General features: G+C 40.4%; 1 protein-coding gene across 2 annotated transcripts in view; it reads right to left on the reverse strand.

Moving 5' to 3' along the window:
• Positions 1–17,208, reverse strand: part of HEATR1 (HEAT repeat containing 1) — a 53,204-nt gene extending 35,996 nt beyond the window's left edge. The window contains exons 1-12 of one of the 2 annotated variants that reach the window (XM_074948891.1): positions 17,160–17,208; positions 16,424–16,589; positions 14,626–14,842; positions 10,963–11,104; positions 10,342–10,443; positions 8,897–9,037; positions 7,637–7,848; positions 5,483–5,616; positions 4,717–4,825; positions 4,191–4,301; positions 1,862–1,979; positions 62–169 (exon numbers count right to left, since the gene is read on the reverse strand). In XM_074948891.1, coding sequence (XP_074804992.1) covers positions 62–169; positions 1,862–1,979; positions 4,191–4,301; positions 4,717–4,825; positions 5,483–5,616; positions 7,637–7,848; positions 8,897–9,037; positions 10,342–10,443; positions 10,963–11,104; positions 14,626–14,842; positions 16,424–16,565 — 1,536 coding nt within the window. In that variant the 5' untranslated portion in view covers positions 16,566–16,589; positions 17,160–17,208. Of the gene's footprint in view, positions 1–61; positions 170–1,861; positions 1,980–4,190; positions 4,302–4,716; positions 4,826–5,482; positions 5,617–7,636; positions 7,849–8,896; positions 9,038–10,341; positions 10,444–10,962; positions 11,105–14,625; positions 14,843–16,423; positions 16,590–17,109 lie in introns of both variants that reach the window. The other variant, XM_074948892.1, reaches the window with a different exon arrangement.
• Between the last annotated feature and the right edge of the window lie 2,653 nt (positions 17,209–19,861).

Raw genomic sequence — 19,861 nt, forward strand, 5'->3', positions numbered from 1 at the left:
AGACGCTCTGAAGATAACAGACATCATTTAAGTTCTTTAAATGAGAGACAGAGGTACCAACCTTTGATGCTTCAATGATCTCCTTCAAGTGCTGAACAGCCAAGACTCTGACACCGGGCTGTGGATGATTCAGGCTAAGCACCAGAGAGGTATCCGAGTCTTCCAGAAACTGAAATGTACATTGCACAGTTGCTCAATGTATGTTGAAAATTAATCAATTAAACTTTGCGATTAATACATATGCTAAGAAAAAAATTCCCAGTAACTATCGATCCAGAATAGAAACGATAGAATTCTGATTGTAAAATGTCAATTTCAGAATAATATAATACGATTGCCCTGTACATGGACTTACTGTATTTTAAAAATTATACCGAGGGCATGTCTACATGAGAAAGTTAATTAGGATTAAGGTAGGGTGTGAATTTAAAATTGAAATACCTGTTGAATAACTCCACGTGTAAAGTATCAGGGGATAGCCGTGTTAGTCTGCATCCACAAAAACAATAAGGAGTCCAGTGGCACCTTAAAGACTAACAGATTTATTTGGGCGTAAGCTTTCATGGGTAAAAAAAAAAAAAATCACTTCTTCAGGTGCATCTGAAGAAGTGGGTTTTTTTTACCCATGAAAGCTTACGCCCAAATAAATCTGTCAGTCTTTAAGGTGCCACCGGACTCCTTATTGTTTTTGTGGATGCAGACTAACAGATTTATTTGGGCATAAGCTTTCATGGATAAAAAAAACCCACTTCTTCAGATGCACCTGAAGAAGTGATTTTTTTTACCCATGAAAGCTTATGCCCAAATAAATCTGTTAGTCTTTAAGGTGCCACCGGACTCCTTGTTGTCCATGTGTAAACAAGCCCTAAATTCTCACTCTGCCAAGGTAAGGAAGCGCCCACACTGCATTTATCTAAGGGTTCTGAGAAAACTCGAATGACTGAACACCAGACTGCCAGAACCCAGACAGAGACAGCTAAGAAGGTAACTCGAATAGACCAGATGCCCGCAGCTTATCTCAGCAACCCTGAAGTTGCTTGAACACAGAGTCCTGTGTCCTAATTTTACATACCATGATTTCATCAGTTGGCCACCCATTTATAGAATCTGTGCTATTTATACAGCTATGTTTTTCTTGAATTGGCCTAAAGTGTCTGAAACACTGCTTTTAATGGCCCATAATCTTTACCAGTTTGCATGTTTGATTTGGAGGTAGCCAGCTTTGAATATGAAGAAATTTAGCTATAAAAGAATGTAAAAACAAAAACAAAACCACACATTAATGTTTTCTTGACAAAAAAAGTGTGGAGTACAAATGATTTTGCAGTGCACTGGTATGTGATATGCTCAGGCTTTGTTTCTCTTTGGAGACAGCATGCTAAGAAGCTTGGAGCCACTAAATTCCTCTAGTCACTAAATATCATCAGCCTTTGAAATGAGTAAAAAGCAACACAATAACATTATGAAAAATGTCTTCACAACCTTCCTTGATTAGAATAATGGTCGTCACTCCGCTGCCACCTTTTCTAATTTTGACAGTTCTGTCCAGCTTGCAAGACATTGACAATGTCCCAAAGTAACACTGGGGCACATGTGACCTTGTCACAACACAGCAGAACATCATGACCAAAGCAGCACAATATAAGCTAATAGCCATTTATTCAAGTTGCTTTTTACATTTGATAATTTTAGACATTACCACAGTTTTGACCAAGCACAATGGCACTTAAATCAGTCACAATGCAAGAAAAAAAAAAAAGAGAGAGAGACAAGAAAGGACAATACACTCCAGTATAATACTACTGACGTCAAGGCAGCATACCAGAGTTGATTTAGGTCCAGAAATTGGGTCTTTACCTACCTGATATTTACTGCCACTCACTGAGAGAGAGATAAATTGGTGGAAAAGATCTTGCTCATTCTGATTTATAACATCTTTCAGATACTCTTCCAGTACCAAGTCTAAGGCTTTAGGATATCTGCCAACAACCAAGAGAAACAGGTTCTGCACAGAGAATTACTATAGAAGTTATGCACCAATTACAACAGAAATACATGCAGAGGATACAGAATGTTGGAACACTTGTCTGAATCACAGAATCATAGGACTGATTCTATGGACCTCGAGAGGTCATCTATTCCAGTCCCCTGCACTCAAGGCACGACTAAGTATTATCTAGACCATCCGTTTGCTTAACCTGCTTTTTAAAATCTCCAATGACGGAGATTCCACAACCTACCATGGCACTTCACTCCAGTGCTTAACTACCCTGACAGTTAGGAAACTTTTCCTAATGGCCAAACTAAACCGCCCTTGCTGCAATTTATAAGACAACTGCATCTTGTTTTACCCTCAGAGGTTATGAACAATTTTTATCCCTCCTCCTTGTAGCAACCTTTTATGTACTTGAAAGCTGTTATGTCGCTTCTCAGTCTTCTCCAGGGTGGATATCAATAATTTCAAAAATAAAAATAATAAAATAAAAATAAATAAATAAAATCGGATTTTTGGGATAAAATGCTTTTTGAAGAAAAAGCCTGTCTAAAGATAGTTTTAATTAAGATATCTTTGAGCTATAATGTATCTCATCATGGAATAGGGATTATAAATTCTAATTCTATAGTATGAGACAATATATTCACGTAATGTTTAAAAAAAGTTTTGTAAATGAGTTCCAAAAGTTCATGAATTAAGGGACCCAATCTTATGGGGTTCCAGGGGCTTCTGTATAGATTCTTTAGGTTAATCCTTCTATCTACCCAATGGGACTCAGTACTCAGTCTAGAAGATACCACCAGAGATGTTTAGTTTTGCAGTTCTCAAACTGTGGATTTGTGTCTCCAGAGATAACATACTTATTAACAGCAAAAATGTTTGTAAATAAATAATACATAGAGATGAGAAACAACAGACCTCAACCATACTGTCCCTCTGCAAACTTGTGTACACAAAGTCAAACCCTTACTTCTCTCTAAAAGTGCAGAGATTCAAAAAGCTCAATGAACAGAAGATGGTTGGGGGCGGAATAGATCTGGACAAGGAGAAGAAGTCTGGAGAAAACGTGAGAAGGGAGGGACAGGCAGTAGAAACAAAAGTGAAACTGTTTGAGCAGCATATTCCCGAAGTCTTGAGGTTTTTCTGAGTATAGCCTTCATTGATTTGAGTTCTACCATACCATTCTCTCACTAGAAGGGCAAACCTATAATGGCAGCAGGCCATAAAAGAAACCCAGTTTGGGAATATTTTAATGAAGTTCCTCTACCTGTGGGTAAGACCGGCATGTGTGCAAAATGCAAACAGTGCAACACAGAAATACAAGGCCTGGTTGCCCAAATGAAACAACATCATGAGAAGTGTTCCTTCTCAGCAGGAAGCTGCGTTGAAGACGATGAACAGAACATGTCTGAACATGCAGGATCTTCAGGTTGGTGAACTTTTTTATTTCATACTCCTTTCTTAAGGACTGCCTGTCTTCCTTCTGGACTATTCTCGAATTTTCATATTTGAGCGAAAAATATAGTTGTTACTCTATGGTACTATCATTTTAGATGCAGTTGGGATAAAAAAATACATAGCTAAAATAGGCAGATCTTCCTTTTACAATTTCACCTTTAAAATAGCACTGTCAGTGAATGCAATGAGCAATACTCAAGGTATTATTATGGTAATAATAATAATTTTTTTTCCAAGAGACATCTAGGTAGTTGAAGTCCCCCATCACCACCATGTCCCATGCTTTGGATGATTTTGTTAGTTGTTTAAAAAAAGCTTCATCCACTTACAATAAATTATAGTAAGTAATTCTTCAAAGGGTATTAATCTGATCGTGTTTTCATAAAGCTGGTCAATAATATAAAGAACCACTAGTATAAATGATTAACAGAAAAGGCTCAGTATAACTTAAGAGTGCTGGGAGAGGCTAGCAGCTGAGGTGCTCAGATATTAAGGTGATGGGGAATGTACAAGGATAGATTTGGCTTTAATTACATGTACTGTAAAGACCAAAATTATGCTTACATAAATCACTCAGCATACCTAAGTGACAAGTATGAAGTCACAATTAGGATAAAGGTACCCTAGGTAAATGCCATATGAACACAAATTACTAAGAGAAGAATATATTGATTCACAGATGACTTACCATACTTTCATACTGCACAAAATGCATAGGAAATAAAAAGTAACTTACTTTCTTTCAAGAAGTCTGATGAGAGGAAGAAGTTGTTTATTGAGCACAGCCATTTTGGTGGAATCAGATTCATTCTCCACACCATAGGAAATAAACTCTTCAAGAAATTTACTAAAAAGTGACAAAAACACAAATAAAACAGACATGTCGACAAGACAACACTAATCATCAGCATTATTAATTGAGACAAATAGAATAGTTTTCGTGATTCATAGCATATGTTATAAATACAGGTTTTCTTCTGAGTTTAAATCTCATCCCCAAAGTAAATTTCTCTTTGTAAGGCCCCAAGCCGGCAAAGACTTATCCATGTATTTAACTCTGCTCAAAGGAGTCATCCCAGTGAAGTCAAATACCCAGAGTTCAAACACCAATATGTCTGCAGGATCAGGGTGCGTGTCAGGAACCCATGAAAGCTGGGAAGATAACAGACATTCTGACACAATGCTAATTATGCTGTCACAAATTAGGTGCTATTGTAGCTGAAGTTAACATACATTGTGGAAAATAATCGAAATTAGCTCACCAGGCCAAAAGGCGATCTAAATCCTTTTCCAGTGCTACACTTGTAAGTATGGCTTCTAGATGTCTCTTATAGATTTGGTTATCTGTCACTTCAGATTCCTCATGCCCCTCTTAAGAAGAAACATACAATTAGACATTTTTTAAAAGCAAGATGAACAGTTGTTTTAAAATAAACTCTCTACATTTATTACACCAACAACCACAGAAAAAAAAGACAGCAGTTTCTCGTGGATTAAGCACATAAATGGGAGACAGGAACGTACCCAATCTGTAACACTAGCCTGCTGTGTGCCTTTGGTCAAGTCAAGTAACCATGTGCTGTACCTTACCTTCCCAACCTATAAAATGGGGACCATAAAGGTTATTTATTTCCTATGATCTTTCAATGATTAAATATTACAAGCTGCTCAGTATTATCACTATATGCCTGGAGTAAAAATTGTGGCAACTGTTACATATGTTCTCTCAAGCGACGTTCTATGTGCAGCACTTGTCAAGTCAAGGATCTTCGTAAAATTAGACTAGCTCTCACTAGATCTAGTCTCACTGGAGCACTGCAAATGAATATCTAGGTGCCTAGCACATCACTAATCTGCTGTTGCATTTAAAAAAAACAAAGCTATTCCACAAACCTCATAGATAGAAGACCACGAGCAGTTCCTCACAGTTTGGAGTAGTCTATCATCAGGAACAATTAAAACTGATTTATCTAGCCAAGTTGCTACAAGGGTTTACCCAGAAAAAACATTGGGCACATGCTAACATACCAGTAGCGCAGTCAATAATGGAGCAAACCAGGTGCGGCAGCAGGTAACGCAGAAGGGGAGTGACATCATATGCAGCTGAAATGCCATGCAGGATAGTAACCAGGTCTGGAATGTTACACAGGTAACGAAATGGCCTGCACAGAAGAACACCAAAAGAAAGACTGAATATTGCTCTGGGTTATAGCTTAGCCATCACCTTCTATTATATAGAACTTTCAACTGTCCACATCATATTGTCAAGTGGCTCACCCTCAATGAAAAAAATAAAAAGGGTTACAGGGGATGCATTTCCCAGTTTTCACCGGTTTAAGAACTGGTGCATTTCACATTCTGCAAAGGTACAAGGTACTGCCAATCAACCATAACTCTGCCTTGTTTTTGGGCAGTCTACTTCCCTTGTTTCTTAAAGTAGTGGTGGTAGGGAAAAGGGAAAGATTGAGGGGTACTTGTATGTGTTGGGGAGAGATGAGTGGGTCTTCCTTAGAAGACCTCACCACCATTCAACTACTAGCTCCGCCCTCCTCCAGTGCCCAGTTGGGCTAGGACAGGTGATCCAAGGGCAGAAGGGAAGGTGGTAACTTGTGGGCTGCAAAGAGCACATCTACCAGCTAAAGGGAGGGGAGCCCCAGAATCTCTACTCCACTTCAGGGGAGGGGGGAGGAAAAGGGGGTTGGCAGAGGCCTCTCTAGTTACATGTGAACTAGGCAGCTGCCTGGGGCAGCCAGGCCAAATCTGTCACCCGAGGCCTATGAGGAGGGGGTGGCACACTGAAGTTTTGATCAGGGTGGCAGACTGTTCTGCGTGGCCTCTGGGGCTGATATAAGGGGAAAGGGAGCAGAAGGATTGCAGAGGCATACTCATCTCAATGGGATGTGCTCAGATGGAAGGACGACACCCTTTTGGTGATGAATGATACCTGAAACAATAGCTCTGAGCTACTGCAAACTGCTCCATTCATCTGAGTGAATATTCTCACCCCCGCCTCAGTGCCTGGGTGCTGTGCCACACATTGATTATGCATCTTACCATCTTACTTTCCATGCTGCACGAGCATTGTGTGCCTGTGCCAAGCACCAAGGATGTCTGTTCCCAGTGCCCAGCAGGAGTTCAGCAAACCTATCCCACCAGAGAATTGATTCATTTCTGGCTGGAACTCTTGCTCTGGCCTCTCTGCTATCATCTGCAATGTGGCAACTAGTTCCTCCGTATCATTCTGTCCCCACCCCAGGCTTCACATCCTGGACACAGTCTTGCCCACCAAACCGTCCCAGGGAAGGACTTGGGCAGATAAGTAGATGCTGAAATTCCTCAGAATTGCATACACCACTAACGCTTCCAAAAGGAGCACCATAATGGCCCCGGACACCAAGGGAAAGGTGGGTTGACCACACTAACGTACTCCGAATGCAGAACTCCAGAGAAGAGGATTCTAACTAATGGCTCTGGCATTCAAGTGCTTGTTCCTCTAAGCCACCATGTGAACACATTTCTCTGTGTTTCACTCTCTAAGGAGTTTCTGAGGAAACAATAGCTCTCACAGATGAATAAGCATTAGCAATAAAGCTTCCAGAGTGCAGTAACTTCAGAAATATTTTTGAACTGGTTCTTAGTACTGGTCAATATCTGTTCCCAGGAGCAGCCCATGCTATACAGATCAAGAAAAATTCTTTCTAACTCTGCATCAAAAAATAAGAACCTAATATTATAAGCAGCTCATTTTAGGAAGGCTGTAACTCAGAAAACCACTGACCAAATTACCCCAAATGTGCACTACGGACTCTACCCTAGCCCCTCTTGTGGCATGCCAGTTTTCAAGCTAATCCCCTCATGCTTTTGGGATTGACACCTGAATATTACAAGCAGCTTATTCCTGGGGAGGGGCTATATCTGAGGAACACCTGGACAAAAAGACCTCAAACTTGTGCCACTAACTCTACCCCTGACGAGACACAGAAATCTTCAAAACAATCTTGATTACGCAGGTGGATTTTAGAGCACTTTGAAATATTGACTGTCAAACAGTATGGTAGTCTCAGCCTTAACTATAGTGCTGTGACCACCCTATGGTAATGACAGAATCCTTTTAAAGATGGAAACTAATGATATTTAGGACTCAACTATTAAGACGGAATCTGTCAACTCATGTATACTTACTTTTTCCCAAGACCCTCTCCCTTTTGGTTCTGAAGAAGAACGAGCAGGCAGGCCAATCCTTCCCTGGCTAGAGAAGGTGTTTTAGTCAAATTCTTGCTGATCTGTAATGTCAAGGACTGCACCAAGGAGGTCTCCATTGTCACTTTCATTGCCAACTGGCAGATGATCATGTAGGTTGCAGCTCTGTAATCCACTAGAGAGGATTTCAAACCCTACCAAGAGAGAAAGAATTCAAAGTGCATTTCTGCCAAGTTTAAGTTTAAAAAAAGTCTGTCTAAATAATGGTACAGGATACTCTTTGGCCAACATTAATGCGATTGCATTATCCCCTTTTCATCATGTTAAAGCTTTAGTGAGTTAATTAAACTTCAGATCTAGACAGAGAAAAAGAAGACATATGCTCATTAACACTGTAGCAAAGCGGGTAGACAGAGCCCCCGCCAGCAGCAGCGCAGAAGGATGGCATGGTATGGTATTGCCACCCTTACTTCTCCGCTACTGCCTTCAGAGCTGGGCCCACAGTCAGCAGCCACCACTCTCCAGCCACCCAGCTCAGAAGGCAGCAGTGCAGAAGTAAGGGTGGAGAGATATGGTATTGCCCCCTAACTTCTCCGCTGCTGCTGGCAGGGTGCTCCCTTCAGAGCTGGGCGCCTGGCCAGCTGCCACTGCTCTCCTGCCACTGCCAACTCTGAATGCAGTGCAGAAGTAAGGGTAGCAATACCACACTCCCCCTACAATAACTTTGCAACCTCTCCCTCCCTCCCCACATCTCTCTCCCTTTTGGGTCAGGACCCCCAGTATGAGAAAGGCTGATCTACCCGATGAAATCGGTACAGTATAGGATAAAAGTATACAAAAGACCAGATTTCACAGTCCATGATGCGTTTTTCACGGCCAACAAAGTTGGGAGAGCTTTAGCTATGGTTATCCAGACTCCCTCAGCCTTGAGGTGCCGTATTACGAGAAGCATATCAGATCAAAGTCAGGCGGACACAGCTCCCTATACAGTCCAACAACAGCAATCCTGAACCAGTCAAGGTTTACTCCATCATGCAGGATTGTGAGGTAAACAGGTATTGTACATCTTTCATGGTTAGCAGAAGCAGCAACAGGAACACAGAAAAGTGAGCTATGTTTTGTTTACCTAGTCTCTTTTCTAATTTATTCCAGGGTGAAAATCCCTCTTGGAAGCTAATTACAGGATTCTAGTTGGCAAAATAAGCCACATTGTATCATGCAAGAGAATGAAATACTGGGTACCTTTTGTACGTAAGGGAGCAGTTTGGAGACTATAGTGTCTGTTATCTTCTCTACAGCCCCAAGAGCAGACACAATGGTGGAGGCGTAAAAAGTAAACAGGACCCTCAACTGAGAGACGCTGCCATCATGTACAGAAAAGATCTAGAATGAAGGGGAAATAGTTACTTAGGCATTAGGATGATGATCAAAAACATAATTAAAATATTTAAGGTCTCATGCTAAGAGTTCCTGTTACTACAGGATTCTGCTTAATAGCACTTCTGATATTAACAACTTCTGATTAACAGCAACATTTCACCAGGAACCAATCCTGTCCCATTGACTTTATTGTTAATGAGATTTGGATACTGGCAATGGCATGCCACTGACTGAACTCTTTTGAAAGAAAGGCCCTGACTGCAGGCAGGTTTGAGGGGCTGCAGCCAGGGAAGGAAGCACTGGGATGTGCCATTCCTAGCTGCAACTCTGCAAACATGCCTACAGCTGATGCTCGGCAAGCCCCAGAGCTTCCTTTCCTGGCTGCAGCCCGGTAAACCTACTTTGCCGTTTATTGGCAACTTCGAAATAACAGCAACTCTATGTCAGGAACTGAGAAGTTGCTAATAAGCGTAATCCACTGTATTTGCATTTTGCTTATCTTGGCATATTCCAAAAGTTTAAGAAAATGTGACTGCTACATCTGTCTTTCTTCTAAGATTTTATTACTACAGGGTTTTTGGGGTTTTTTTGGGCCAGTGACTTAAAACTATGATTCTTTCTACCACCTTGAGATCAATGGGGGTAACATCCACAACTTAAAACTACTGTTAACATTTCAAAGCGCAAACTTAAAATAGCCATGACAACTACGAAGAGGTGCACAAGCGCAAAAATTATTTTCAAACAGCATGACAGGAATCAGGTGGCTTTTTTTTTTTTTTAAAATAAACTTAAAGCATCTCAATTTTCTCCATAAGGATTACAGTAAAAATCTTGTGGAGTCACTCTGGGCCATCAGTCAATTTCCTGCATTAACCAAGAAACAATCTCCTTTGCCCCAGCCTTCTCCAGCTAAAGCGCTCTCTCCCCTTCACCTCTCACTGTATATACAGTGCTGAAGTTAGCCAACTGCACATTTTGTCTCTCCCACTTGGGATTTTTCCAATTTTGCCTCAGATATTGGCCACCACCAGAAGCAACACATCAGAGCAGAAAGACCAATGGTCTGATCCACAGAATTTTCAATACTGTTCCCAATGACAATATTACACTAATTTCTATTAGGTTCTAACATCTCTGTAAATCAGAGTGGGCTCAAAGAAAAAAGATTTTCAGACGCTTCTGTGTATTGAGTACGTTTAGTGCTACACAATTCAGAATGTGCAAAAACAGCACACCATGATGCAAATACATAAGGGGGGGAGGGGGAAGAGAGACAGAAAGCAGAACTAGAACAATTTACCAACCTTTACAGATTTTGTCACCAGACTGCAAATGAAATCCATGAAACCCAGGTCTTTGTAGCAGTGTGTAATCAAAGCACCCCTAGCAAGGGGGACTCCTGGTTTCTGTCCAAGACAAAAATAAAAGAAAAAGGATTTTAAAAATATAAATAAAATTAGAATATTCTAAAGTGAAATCAAACACACACACAAACTTCATTCATCTCTACAAACCATATTAAATGATCACAGATATCCTGATTTAAACTCAAACAAGTAATGGTTTCCTCTCACTGGACTTCATTTCGTCCCCTTAATTTTATATCAATTACTTGTACATATAATTTTATATGTTTCCAAGTTGACTGCAAACATACTACATAATAAAAAGCAGATTTTTTTTTCCTTTGCCAAAACAAGGGCTATAATGAATTTTCCTTTAAAGAGAGAGATCAGGAACAACATGTGGACGTTGTGGCCCCAATGCTGCAACAGAATCTTGTAGCCACGACCCACATCCATGGGGATGCAAACAAGGGATTGGGGGGAGGAGGGTGCATGATAATAGATACAATATCAGGACCAGGACCTTACTAAGTTCTATTTCTCATACATCCTCTGAACTGTATCTTTTAGCTATTTTACCTTAATTGGATGCAACCAATTCCATTTATGAGTTGGGTCTCCAATTTTTAACAGTTGAATAACTCTCACAAACAATTTAGTCTCATGGTACGGCAAGACACAACCAACCAAACTGTCCTGGTTGTAAAGATGGATATGAAACCTAAGGAAAAAAGCAAACAATCAGAAATTTCATAGCACGAGGTCCATACATACTATTCTTGCAACACAGGTTGCAAATAAAAACCTGAAACATAGAATGCCATGCTGAATCAGGCCTGAAGTGCATCTAGACTTGTATACTGTCTCCGACAGCATCCAGGACCAGATGCTCAGTCCAAAAAGCAAGACACCCTGCACTCAGCAGTTATGGAATAACCTGCTCACAGAGAAATTGTCTTTCTACTCTAATTAGTTAAAAGTAGATCTGCCAAGCGATTAAAAAAAATTAAATCGTGATTAATCGCGCTATTAAACAATAAGAGAATACCATTTATTTAATATATTTGGATGTTTTCTATATTTTCACATATTGATTTCAATTACAACACAGAATAAAAAGTGTACAGTGCTCACTTTATATTTATGTTTGATTACAAATATTTGCACTGTAAAAAACAAAATAGTATTTTTCAATTCACCTAATACAAGTACAGTAGTGCAATCTCTATCATGAAAGTTGAACTTATAACTGTAGAATGATGTACAAAAAACCTGCATTCAAAAATAAAACAATGTAAAGTTTTAGAGCCTGCAAGTCCACTCAGTCCTACTTCTTATTCAGCCAATTGCTAAGACAAACAAGTTTGTTTACATTTGCAGGAGATAATGTTGCCCACTTCTTGTTTACAATGTCACCTGAAAGTGGGAGCAGGTGTTCAGATGGCACGGTTGTAGCCGATGTTGCAAGATATTTATGTACTAGATGCGCTAAAGATTCACACGTCCCTTCATTCTTCAACCATCATTTCAGTGGACATGCATCCATGCTGATGACGGTTCTGCTCAATAACAATCCAAAGCACTGCAGACCAAGGCATGTTCATTTTCATCATCTGAGTCCGATGCCACCAGCAGAAGATTTTCTTTTTTGGTGGTTCAGGTTCTGTAGTTTCCGCATCAGAGTGTTGCTCTTTTAAGACTTCTGAAAGCATGCGCCACACCTTGTCCCTCTAAGATTTTGGAAGGCACTTCAGATTCTTAAATCTTGGGTCGGTTAGAAATCTCACACTGGTACCTTCTTTGCGTTCTGTGAAATCTGCTGTGAAAATGTTCTTAAAACGAACACATGCTGGGTCATAATCCGAGACTGCTATAACATGAAATATATGGCATAATGCGGGTAAAAGAGAGCAGGAGACATACAATTCTTCCCCAAGGAGTTCAGTCACAAATTTAATTAACGAGTGTCATTAGCATGGAAGCATGTCCTCTGGAACGATGGCCGAAGCATGAAGGGCCGATACAATTGTTTAGCATATCTGGCACGTAAATACCTTGCAATGCCAGCTGCAAAAGTGCCATGCAAATGCCTGTTCTCACTTTCTGGTGACACTGTAAATAAGAAGAGGGCAGCAGTATCCCCAGTAAATGTAAACAACGTGTTTATCTTAGCGATTGGCCGAACAAGAAGTAGGACTGAGTGGACTTGTAGGCTCTGAAGTTTTACATTGTTTTGTTTTTGAGTGCAGTCATGCAACAAAAAAAGTCTACATTTGTAAGTTGCACTTTCACAACAAGAGATTGCACTACAGTTCTTGCATGAGGTGAATTGAAAAATACTATTTGTTTATCATTTTTACAGTGCAAATATTTGTAATAAAAAAACAACATACACTTTGATTTCAATTACAACACAGAATACAATGTATATGAAAATGTAGAAAAAAATCTAGAAATATTTAATAAATTTCAATGGTATTCTATTAACAGTGCAATTAAAACTGTGATTAATCGCAATTAATTTTTTTGATCATGATTAATTTTTTGAGTTAATCGCGTGAGTTAACTGCGATTAATCGACAACTCTTGTTAAAGGGAAACAAACGTTTCATTTTCAAAGATTTTAAAGCCAGCGAGGATCATTATAATAACCCAGTTTGAGCTTCAGCATAACACAGGCCAATTCTGCAACCCAATGGATGCATCTGCAACAGCCATTCATGCTTTAGTATTATTATTTTCCACTTTCTATATTTGCAAACATCTTATGTAAATAAGGACAGTAGCATATTACAAAATATTTGGTCCATTTTATCTCCCATTCTTTTCAGTTCCTTGGAATTAAAGAATATTTAGCACATACCAATATATTATACTAGACTATACTGGACAGAGTTCACGTATTACATTGAAAATACATCAATTTTACATAGCCTCTTTCATTCTGAACGTTATCAAATAAATGCCTCTGTTGGATCATATTAAAGAAGTTCTGTATTAAAATCACAAATGAGTTTGATTCCCCATAGTTTAAATTCCAGGGTATTACTAATTAAGAGGTCTCTTGGTTTTTGGTACTGTTTCTCTCCCTCTATGTGTGAAACTTGCAAGCTGCTAATTGTGTTAGTACATTCTAAGACAGAGTCTGTTCTCAAAGCAATTCTTTGTAACAACAGAAACAGCACCCAGAGACTCCCCGCCCTTTTGTCCTATTCATTTCGCTTTGTTAACAATTGTGATTAAAATAGAGATAGAGGATGTATGTGGATGGATGCTTGGTGTGGATAATAACTGAATGATCAGGGAGGTGCCAGCCTAAGAATTCAGTGTCCATCGGCTGAAGAAGGCGTCAAGTGGAAATAACCAGAGGACCCCCGGAGGGCAGACTGGAATCCACCCAACAGCCTCAAGGATGGGAGAACCAAAGAACAAGATAACATCTGGCAGCACGGAGCCTTCAGGAATGTGCCATCTGCTGACTGATTCAGCAACAGCATGATGAAGCAATTCCCATAGACTGGCATAGGAAGAAATTCCTATAAAAATGGACTCTAGAAAGTGAGCACTTTGGGGTCTGATTCGGCAAACCAACTTCCAGGAGCATCAGATGAGCTTCTGACAAGGCCCTGCTCCCTCCTCATGTCTAGGCCACCTGGCCAGTGGCTTGGCATGAGCAACTCTAAGGCTGGTAACTATGATAACAACCTTGCAGAACGTGTGTGTGTGTGAACAAATATGAAATTGAATGGAATGTTACAGCTATAACTAACTGCTTACTATGATTCTTTCTGTATTCACAATAAATGTGGCATTTTGCCTTTTCCCCTTTAATAAGATCCTGCTGGTTTTTATTTTATTGGTATAACACCTCATAAAATCCTGCAAAATGTAACAGCTGCTGCTCCGTCCCAGAAGAGCCAACCACAGAACTGGGAAACTTTGGTAAAGGACAATTAGACAAACCCATATACAGAATGCTATGGAATCTTTAATAGTCCCAGAGAGCATACAGACCCTTGTTAAATTCTCTTGTAACAGACCCATATTCTAATTTGCAAGGAACTAAATTTATCTTGCCTAGTAAAGATGAACATCTGAGTTGATTGTGCCAGGATTTGAACCTGTAGTTCAAGGAATCTAAGTTCAAATCACACCCAAACTATTCTAACAAAAAAAAAAAAAAAAAAAAGGTGTGTGTCTCATAAACTTATCTATTGACATGCATGCGATTTATATGATTACCTCTGAATTAGCCACTCCAAGCACTTTTGTGCTGGTTTAAGCATGAAGTAAGGAGACAAATGAATCAGGAATGATGAAATATTCTCATCCAGCTGCTCATTTACTGCTTTAGTCTGAACACTGCGTTCCAAGCCCTTTGACGTGAGACTGAACAAAGTAGAATGAAACATCTCAAAAGAAGGATCAATCCCCATTAGCTCTTCTAGACCAGTGCACCCTAAGAGAGAAAATGGTGAAAATGGTATGTGAAAATGGTTTAACACAACACAAGTTCTCTACCTCAAAACATTCTTCTCCTACCCATCGAAGAATCATCAACATTAGTCTGCAATTTCATACTGCACTCCTGTACATCACTTTCATTGAATGAGTCATGCAAACTAAACTATTATGGTCAAATGTTTTCCCCCCTCCCATAACTGTAAGGTTATACTGTTACACAAAGTATATTTTGCCACACTAGAGATAGATACAACAATTCAAGCAGGCAAGCATAGTTTACTAGAAATCAGGGGACAGGAGTAGAAACCAGTAACTCTGTAATTCTAATTCCCACTCTGACAGTAAAGCTCCATCTGTGAATTTGGACAAATCATACCCTACCTCTGCCTCAGTTTCTTCATCTGTAAAATCAGTACTTATTGGTCTTGCCTTATAGGAATGTTACAAGGAGCAAAATGCTATAACAATGGTAAAAAGTATTAAGTGTCTACTATGTACAGAACATATAGCAGAATAACCAAAATGGAATTTTCTACAGACGATCAATGAACATGTCTAGGAGCGGAGCTTTTGCTGCATTTAGACAGTTTTTAAATTGGCGGGGGAAAAGTACAACATAACTTTTCACCAAAAACAAGCATAAGAAATTAAAAACTTTTTAGAACTAAACTAAAATACATTATTTTCTGATCTATGAGATACATAGGCATGATGCAAAGAACAGTGTATATAGCCAATGAGTTGTTCTTCCTTTTACAGCATAATAAAATTTAAAAAAAAACTATTTCATTATTGTAGACAGGCTTGTAAATACTACAAACTAAGTGCAAAGTGACTTTGGGTGCAAGTAAAGCAAGGAAACCAACCAACAGAGGGAGACATGAGAGAAACAAATGTTCAAATACATCAGGGGTTCGCAAGCTGGGGGTTGGGACCCCTCACGGGGTGGTGAGGTTATTATAGGGGGGGGTTGCGAGCTGTCAGCCTCCACCCCAAATCCCGCTTTACACCCAGCATTTATTATGGTGTTAAATATATTAAAAAGTGTTTTTAATTTATAAAGGGGGAGGGGAAAATCGCACTCAGAAGCTTGCTATGTTAAAGGGGTCACCAGTTCAAAAGTTTGAGATCCACTGAAATACATGGATTCTCTTGGTGCTTAAATTCAAAGTTAACAGATACCTATGTTACATTAGATATAGATTGAGATAAGCTAAAAGGTCATCATCATGTTAAAATGAGGTCGGTTTAATAAACCAGGTTAAAAGTAGTTTCAGGTACTATGCTTGCCCCGGAATCTCTCTTGTAACTTTTGAGGTTTTACAAACACATTTTTCTATTTTAAGAAGTTTTACTCTCCTACATTCCAGTGGGAAAGACTTACACAAATAGGGAGACTATAAAAGAGAAAGAGGAAACTAACTAAATCGAAGTGCTTTCAAAGGCACAAAGAAAAATAGGACAATTTTTTCCTCTAATCACTTTCAGTCATAGTGTTACCCACAACAGAAGATCATAACATTTTCTGACAGAAATGTGGCGTTTAAGCTGACAGTGTCTCAATCGTCTCACTTACCTATTGCAAAGAAGGTGTCTCTGTCAATATTGGCAGCTTCCTTGCAATCAAACAGCAAGGATGCTGCTTCACTTCGAGACAAAAGGCTGGGGTCATTCTGAGGGAGAGCGAGCCGTTTCAGCTGGTGGGCGAGGGACGTCATTTTTTATATTTCTGTGGCAAAAGCCTAAATGTTAAAATAAGTAAAATAAAACTCACCACACACAAACAAAGCAACCCTGCAACAAACTGCATTTGATCTCTGCCCTAGTTTTCAGCAAAGCCTGAGTTTACCGACAATAAAATATCAGAGCAACTGACTGAAGGCGAGTTGGTACCAAGGCGTTCAACGGGCACACGCGGGTGTAGCGCGGCGGGGGGGGGAACATACCAAGTTCTCGTATGTTCACACTGCTGCGTTCCCGGTGACTCGCCACCACCCCGACACAGAGCAATTCATCACCCCCCGGCGGCCGGGCCCAGCGCGCTGAAAAATTTCCCAGAGCACAAGCTCTGCCCAAGCACCCTGGGTGTTTCCATGCGGCAGGGGCCAGACACCCCAGCGCTGCCGGGAGGGGGGCGGGAGTGGGGGACGCTGGCTCTGCCCGAGCCTCATGGGGGGTCCCCGCCGCCCAAGCACCCGGGAGTTGGCGGGGGGGGGTGGCTCTGCCCGTCTCACGGCGGGGGCGGGGAGGGCCGGTCCCTACCGAGCTCCCGCCACACGCGCCTTGAGAGGCAGAGAAGCGAGGCGACCTACCCCCGCGGCCACGTGCGTAAAGCAGCCTCACCTCTGACCCGGAACCGGTAGCGCTGAAGGGGGCAAAAAAAGAACAACAACAAAAAACCCGGCACCGCCTGTTGGGAGACTGAGCATGCGCGCCCCAAGTCAAGAGGCGAGCTCTGGGCGGGGCTTGGGGCCCGCGAGCTGGCTCGGAGTGCGCGCGACCCGCCCCGCAGTCGACAGCAGAGCGCTCGAGCCTCTCGCGTGCAGTCGCTGCGTGGGATGGGGCTGGGTTGAGCCGCGCTGCCGGGGGTTCGCTGTGTGTAAGCAGGCATCGGTCCCTGCTCCGCCTTGGCTGTGGGGCGGGGCGCCCCTAGCGGCGGGAGGCAGCGCGGCCAGTTCTGTGATTTGGCAGTTGCGGGGTGTTTTGCAGCAAGCTTCCAGCTCGCGTGGTGGTGCCGGGACCATTGCAGCTGTGAAGCCCCAAGGCCCCAAAACCAGAGGGCAAATAAGAACTACCCATAATGTGTCAGTTTCCTAAGCTTAGAAGCTGCCTGGGAGAGGGACCATTATTTTGCCCTGGGATTGTACAGCACCTAGCACAGCAGCAGGGGCTTCTAAGCCCCACGGAAAATAATTATTAATGTAAAATCTCATTAATTTTAAGAATGGCTCTTGATTTTTGAGTGCTTGGGGTTGGCAATGCTGAAAAATGACCCATTTTCATACCAAATAGCTTCAGAAGGTCCCGTGCTGTGCAATATAAAGCCACTGGCCAGTTTAAAACGCTTATTTGTTACACTCAGGAATAATGTACTCAAAACCAAAATGCGAATGTGTTTTGTGAGAAAGTGGGAGAAATATGGGGGAAATCAAAATTAAAGCCAATAAAAATTAATTTAAAATTTTTATTTTGTTTTTAATCAAAATTTGATCCCCAAAAGCAAATAATTCATGTTTTCCTTGATTTTTCACCCATTTTTCAACAAACAATGGAAATGATTTACTTTTTTGATTTTGAAAGTCTGAGAACATTTTTGTGAAATTATTTTCCTCTACAATTAAGACCATGACAAATTTATTCCCCACTAATGCTACTTTAGGCAGCAATAACTTGCCATGCAATGTAAATGCAAACAACCAATACAAGTATAATCCTATATCTTGGAAAGATTTATGCACATGCTTAATTTTAATACTGGAAGTAGTTCCATTGACTTCAGTGGGACTATGCACAGTGTAAAGTCAACCATGTGTGTAAATCTTTGTAGGACTTGGGCCACAAAGAGCAACTGAAGGCTGATCTCATTCCTGAGAATGTCTTTCCTGCACCAGAAGAGAGATTGAGTTAATTTTGCATAGTCCGTAGCTACTGTTAATGTGGCATGCATCTGGGATAAAGGTAGTGAGTGCTACTGTTACTGCATCGTGCACAGATGTTTAGGGTTACTAAACTGCTGTTTTAATGATAGGAGATTATGGGGAGGATACTGCTTGTTTATATGGTTAAGTGGCATGTACCTTGCCTGTAAATCAAGATGCTAGTTTCACATTTTTCTGCATAGTTTACTGCTATGTACATCTTTTTCCTCCACAAGGGTGTCCTGCAGCCCTCTTTTATTAAGCATAGTTTAACCCTCTGTGTGCTTAATAAAGCACACTTCCATGTTTTAAAACCCCACACATTACTGAAGAGTATACTTTTTGCAAAAGACAGAGCTATTAAAAAAAATTGTTTACCAGGTTACCATAGACGTGTCATTAAAATCAGTATTTATTAGCAATATGATTATTTCAAATACTCTTGTTCAGAAAAGGCAAACAGGAAGTGCTCTGTTATAAATTCTGAAAGTTGTACAGGTTTTTCATGCACCTCTAGAAAAACGCCCCATTAAGGCTGGAGTGTCTGTTGTTTTGTTTTGTTAAACGCAAAGCAGCAAGGGTTCAGAATCGTCTCAAGAGCTCCCATATGGAGTTAATTAGGTGCACTTAAAGAGGAGCTGACTGAGCCGTTTCCCCTGTGGGAAGACAAAGGTGTTTTTGATCAAACACTAGCATCGGGAATTCTGGTAAAATATATAAATATAGGGATTATGGGGAAAGGTGGTTGGTTGGTTTTTTAATTCCCTAACAGTAAAGCTTAGTAAAGGCAGAGACGTTTCTCAAGTTTGTGTTATTTGTGTTAAACTAGGACTCCTGAGATAAACTTTGAACTTCAGAGGCTTTTTTTATGTTTAAGCCTGAGCCGTCACTTCAAGTTGTTCAGACTCTGGTGCTAGTACATAGCCCTGATAATGGTTATTGCGTTATGGTAAAGGTATCATAGCTCAGATTAATCCTGTAACTAGTTACTGGTAATCACTTTTGAAGATTGAAGTAAATCAGATAAGCCATTTTTGAATTCTCTGTTTGGGGGGAAAACAACTTTTTATGTTTTAAAATCTTTGTGATTTTTGTGAATTCATAGTTAGAAAATAGCTTGCTTTAAGTATCTACATTTGTGACTAACTTAATCCCCTGTGAGAATTAGCGCACAGGTCATGTCTGAAAAGATTTGGTTAAGAGATACAAAAGCTGGAAACGAGGGCTGTCAAGCGATTAAAAAAGATTAATCGCACAATTAAACAATAATAGCATACCATATATTTAAATATTTTTGGATGTTTTCTAAATTTTCAAATATATTGATTTCAATTACCACACAGAATACAAAGTGTACAGTGCTCACTTTATATTTA

Source organism: Natator depressus, chromosome 3 (assembly GCF_965152275.1).
Source record: "Natator depressus isolate rNatDep1 chromosome 3, rNatDep2.hap1, whole genome shotgun sequence".
Lineage (NCBI taxonomy): Eukaryota > Metazoa > Chordata > Testudines > Cheloniidae > Natator > Natator depressus.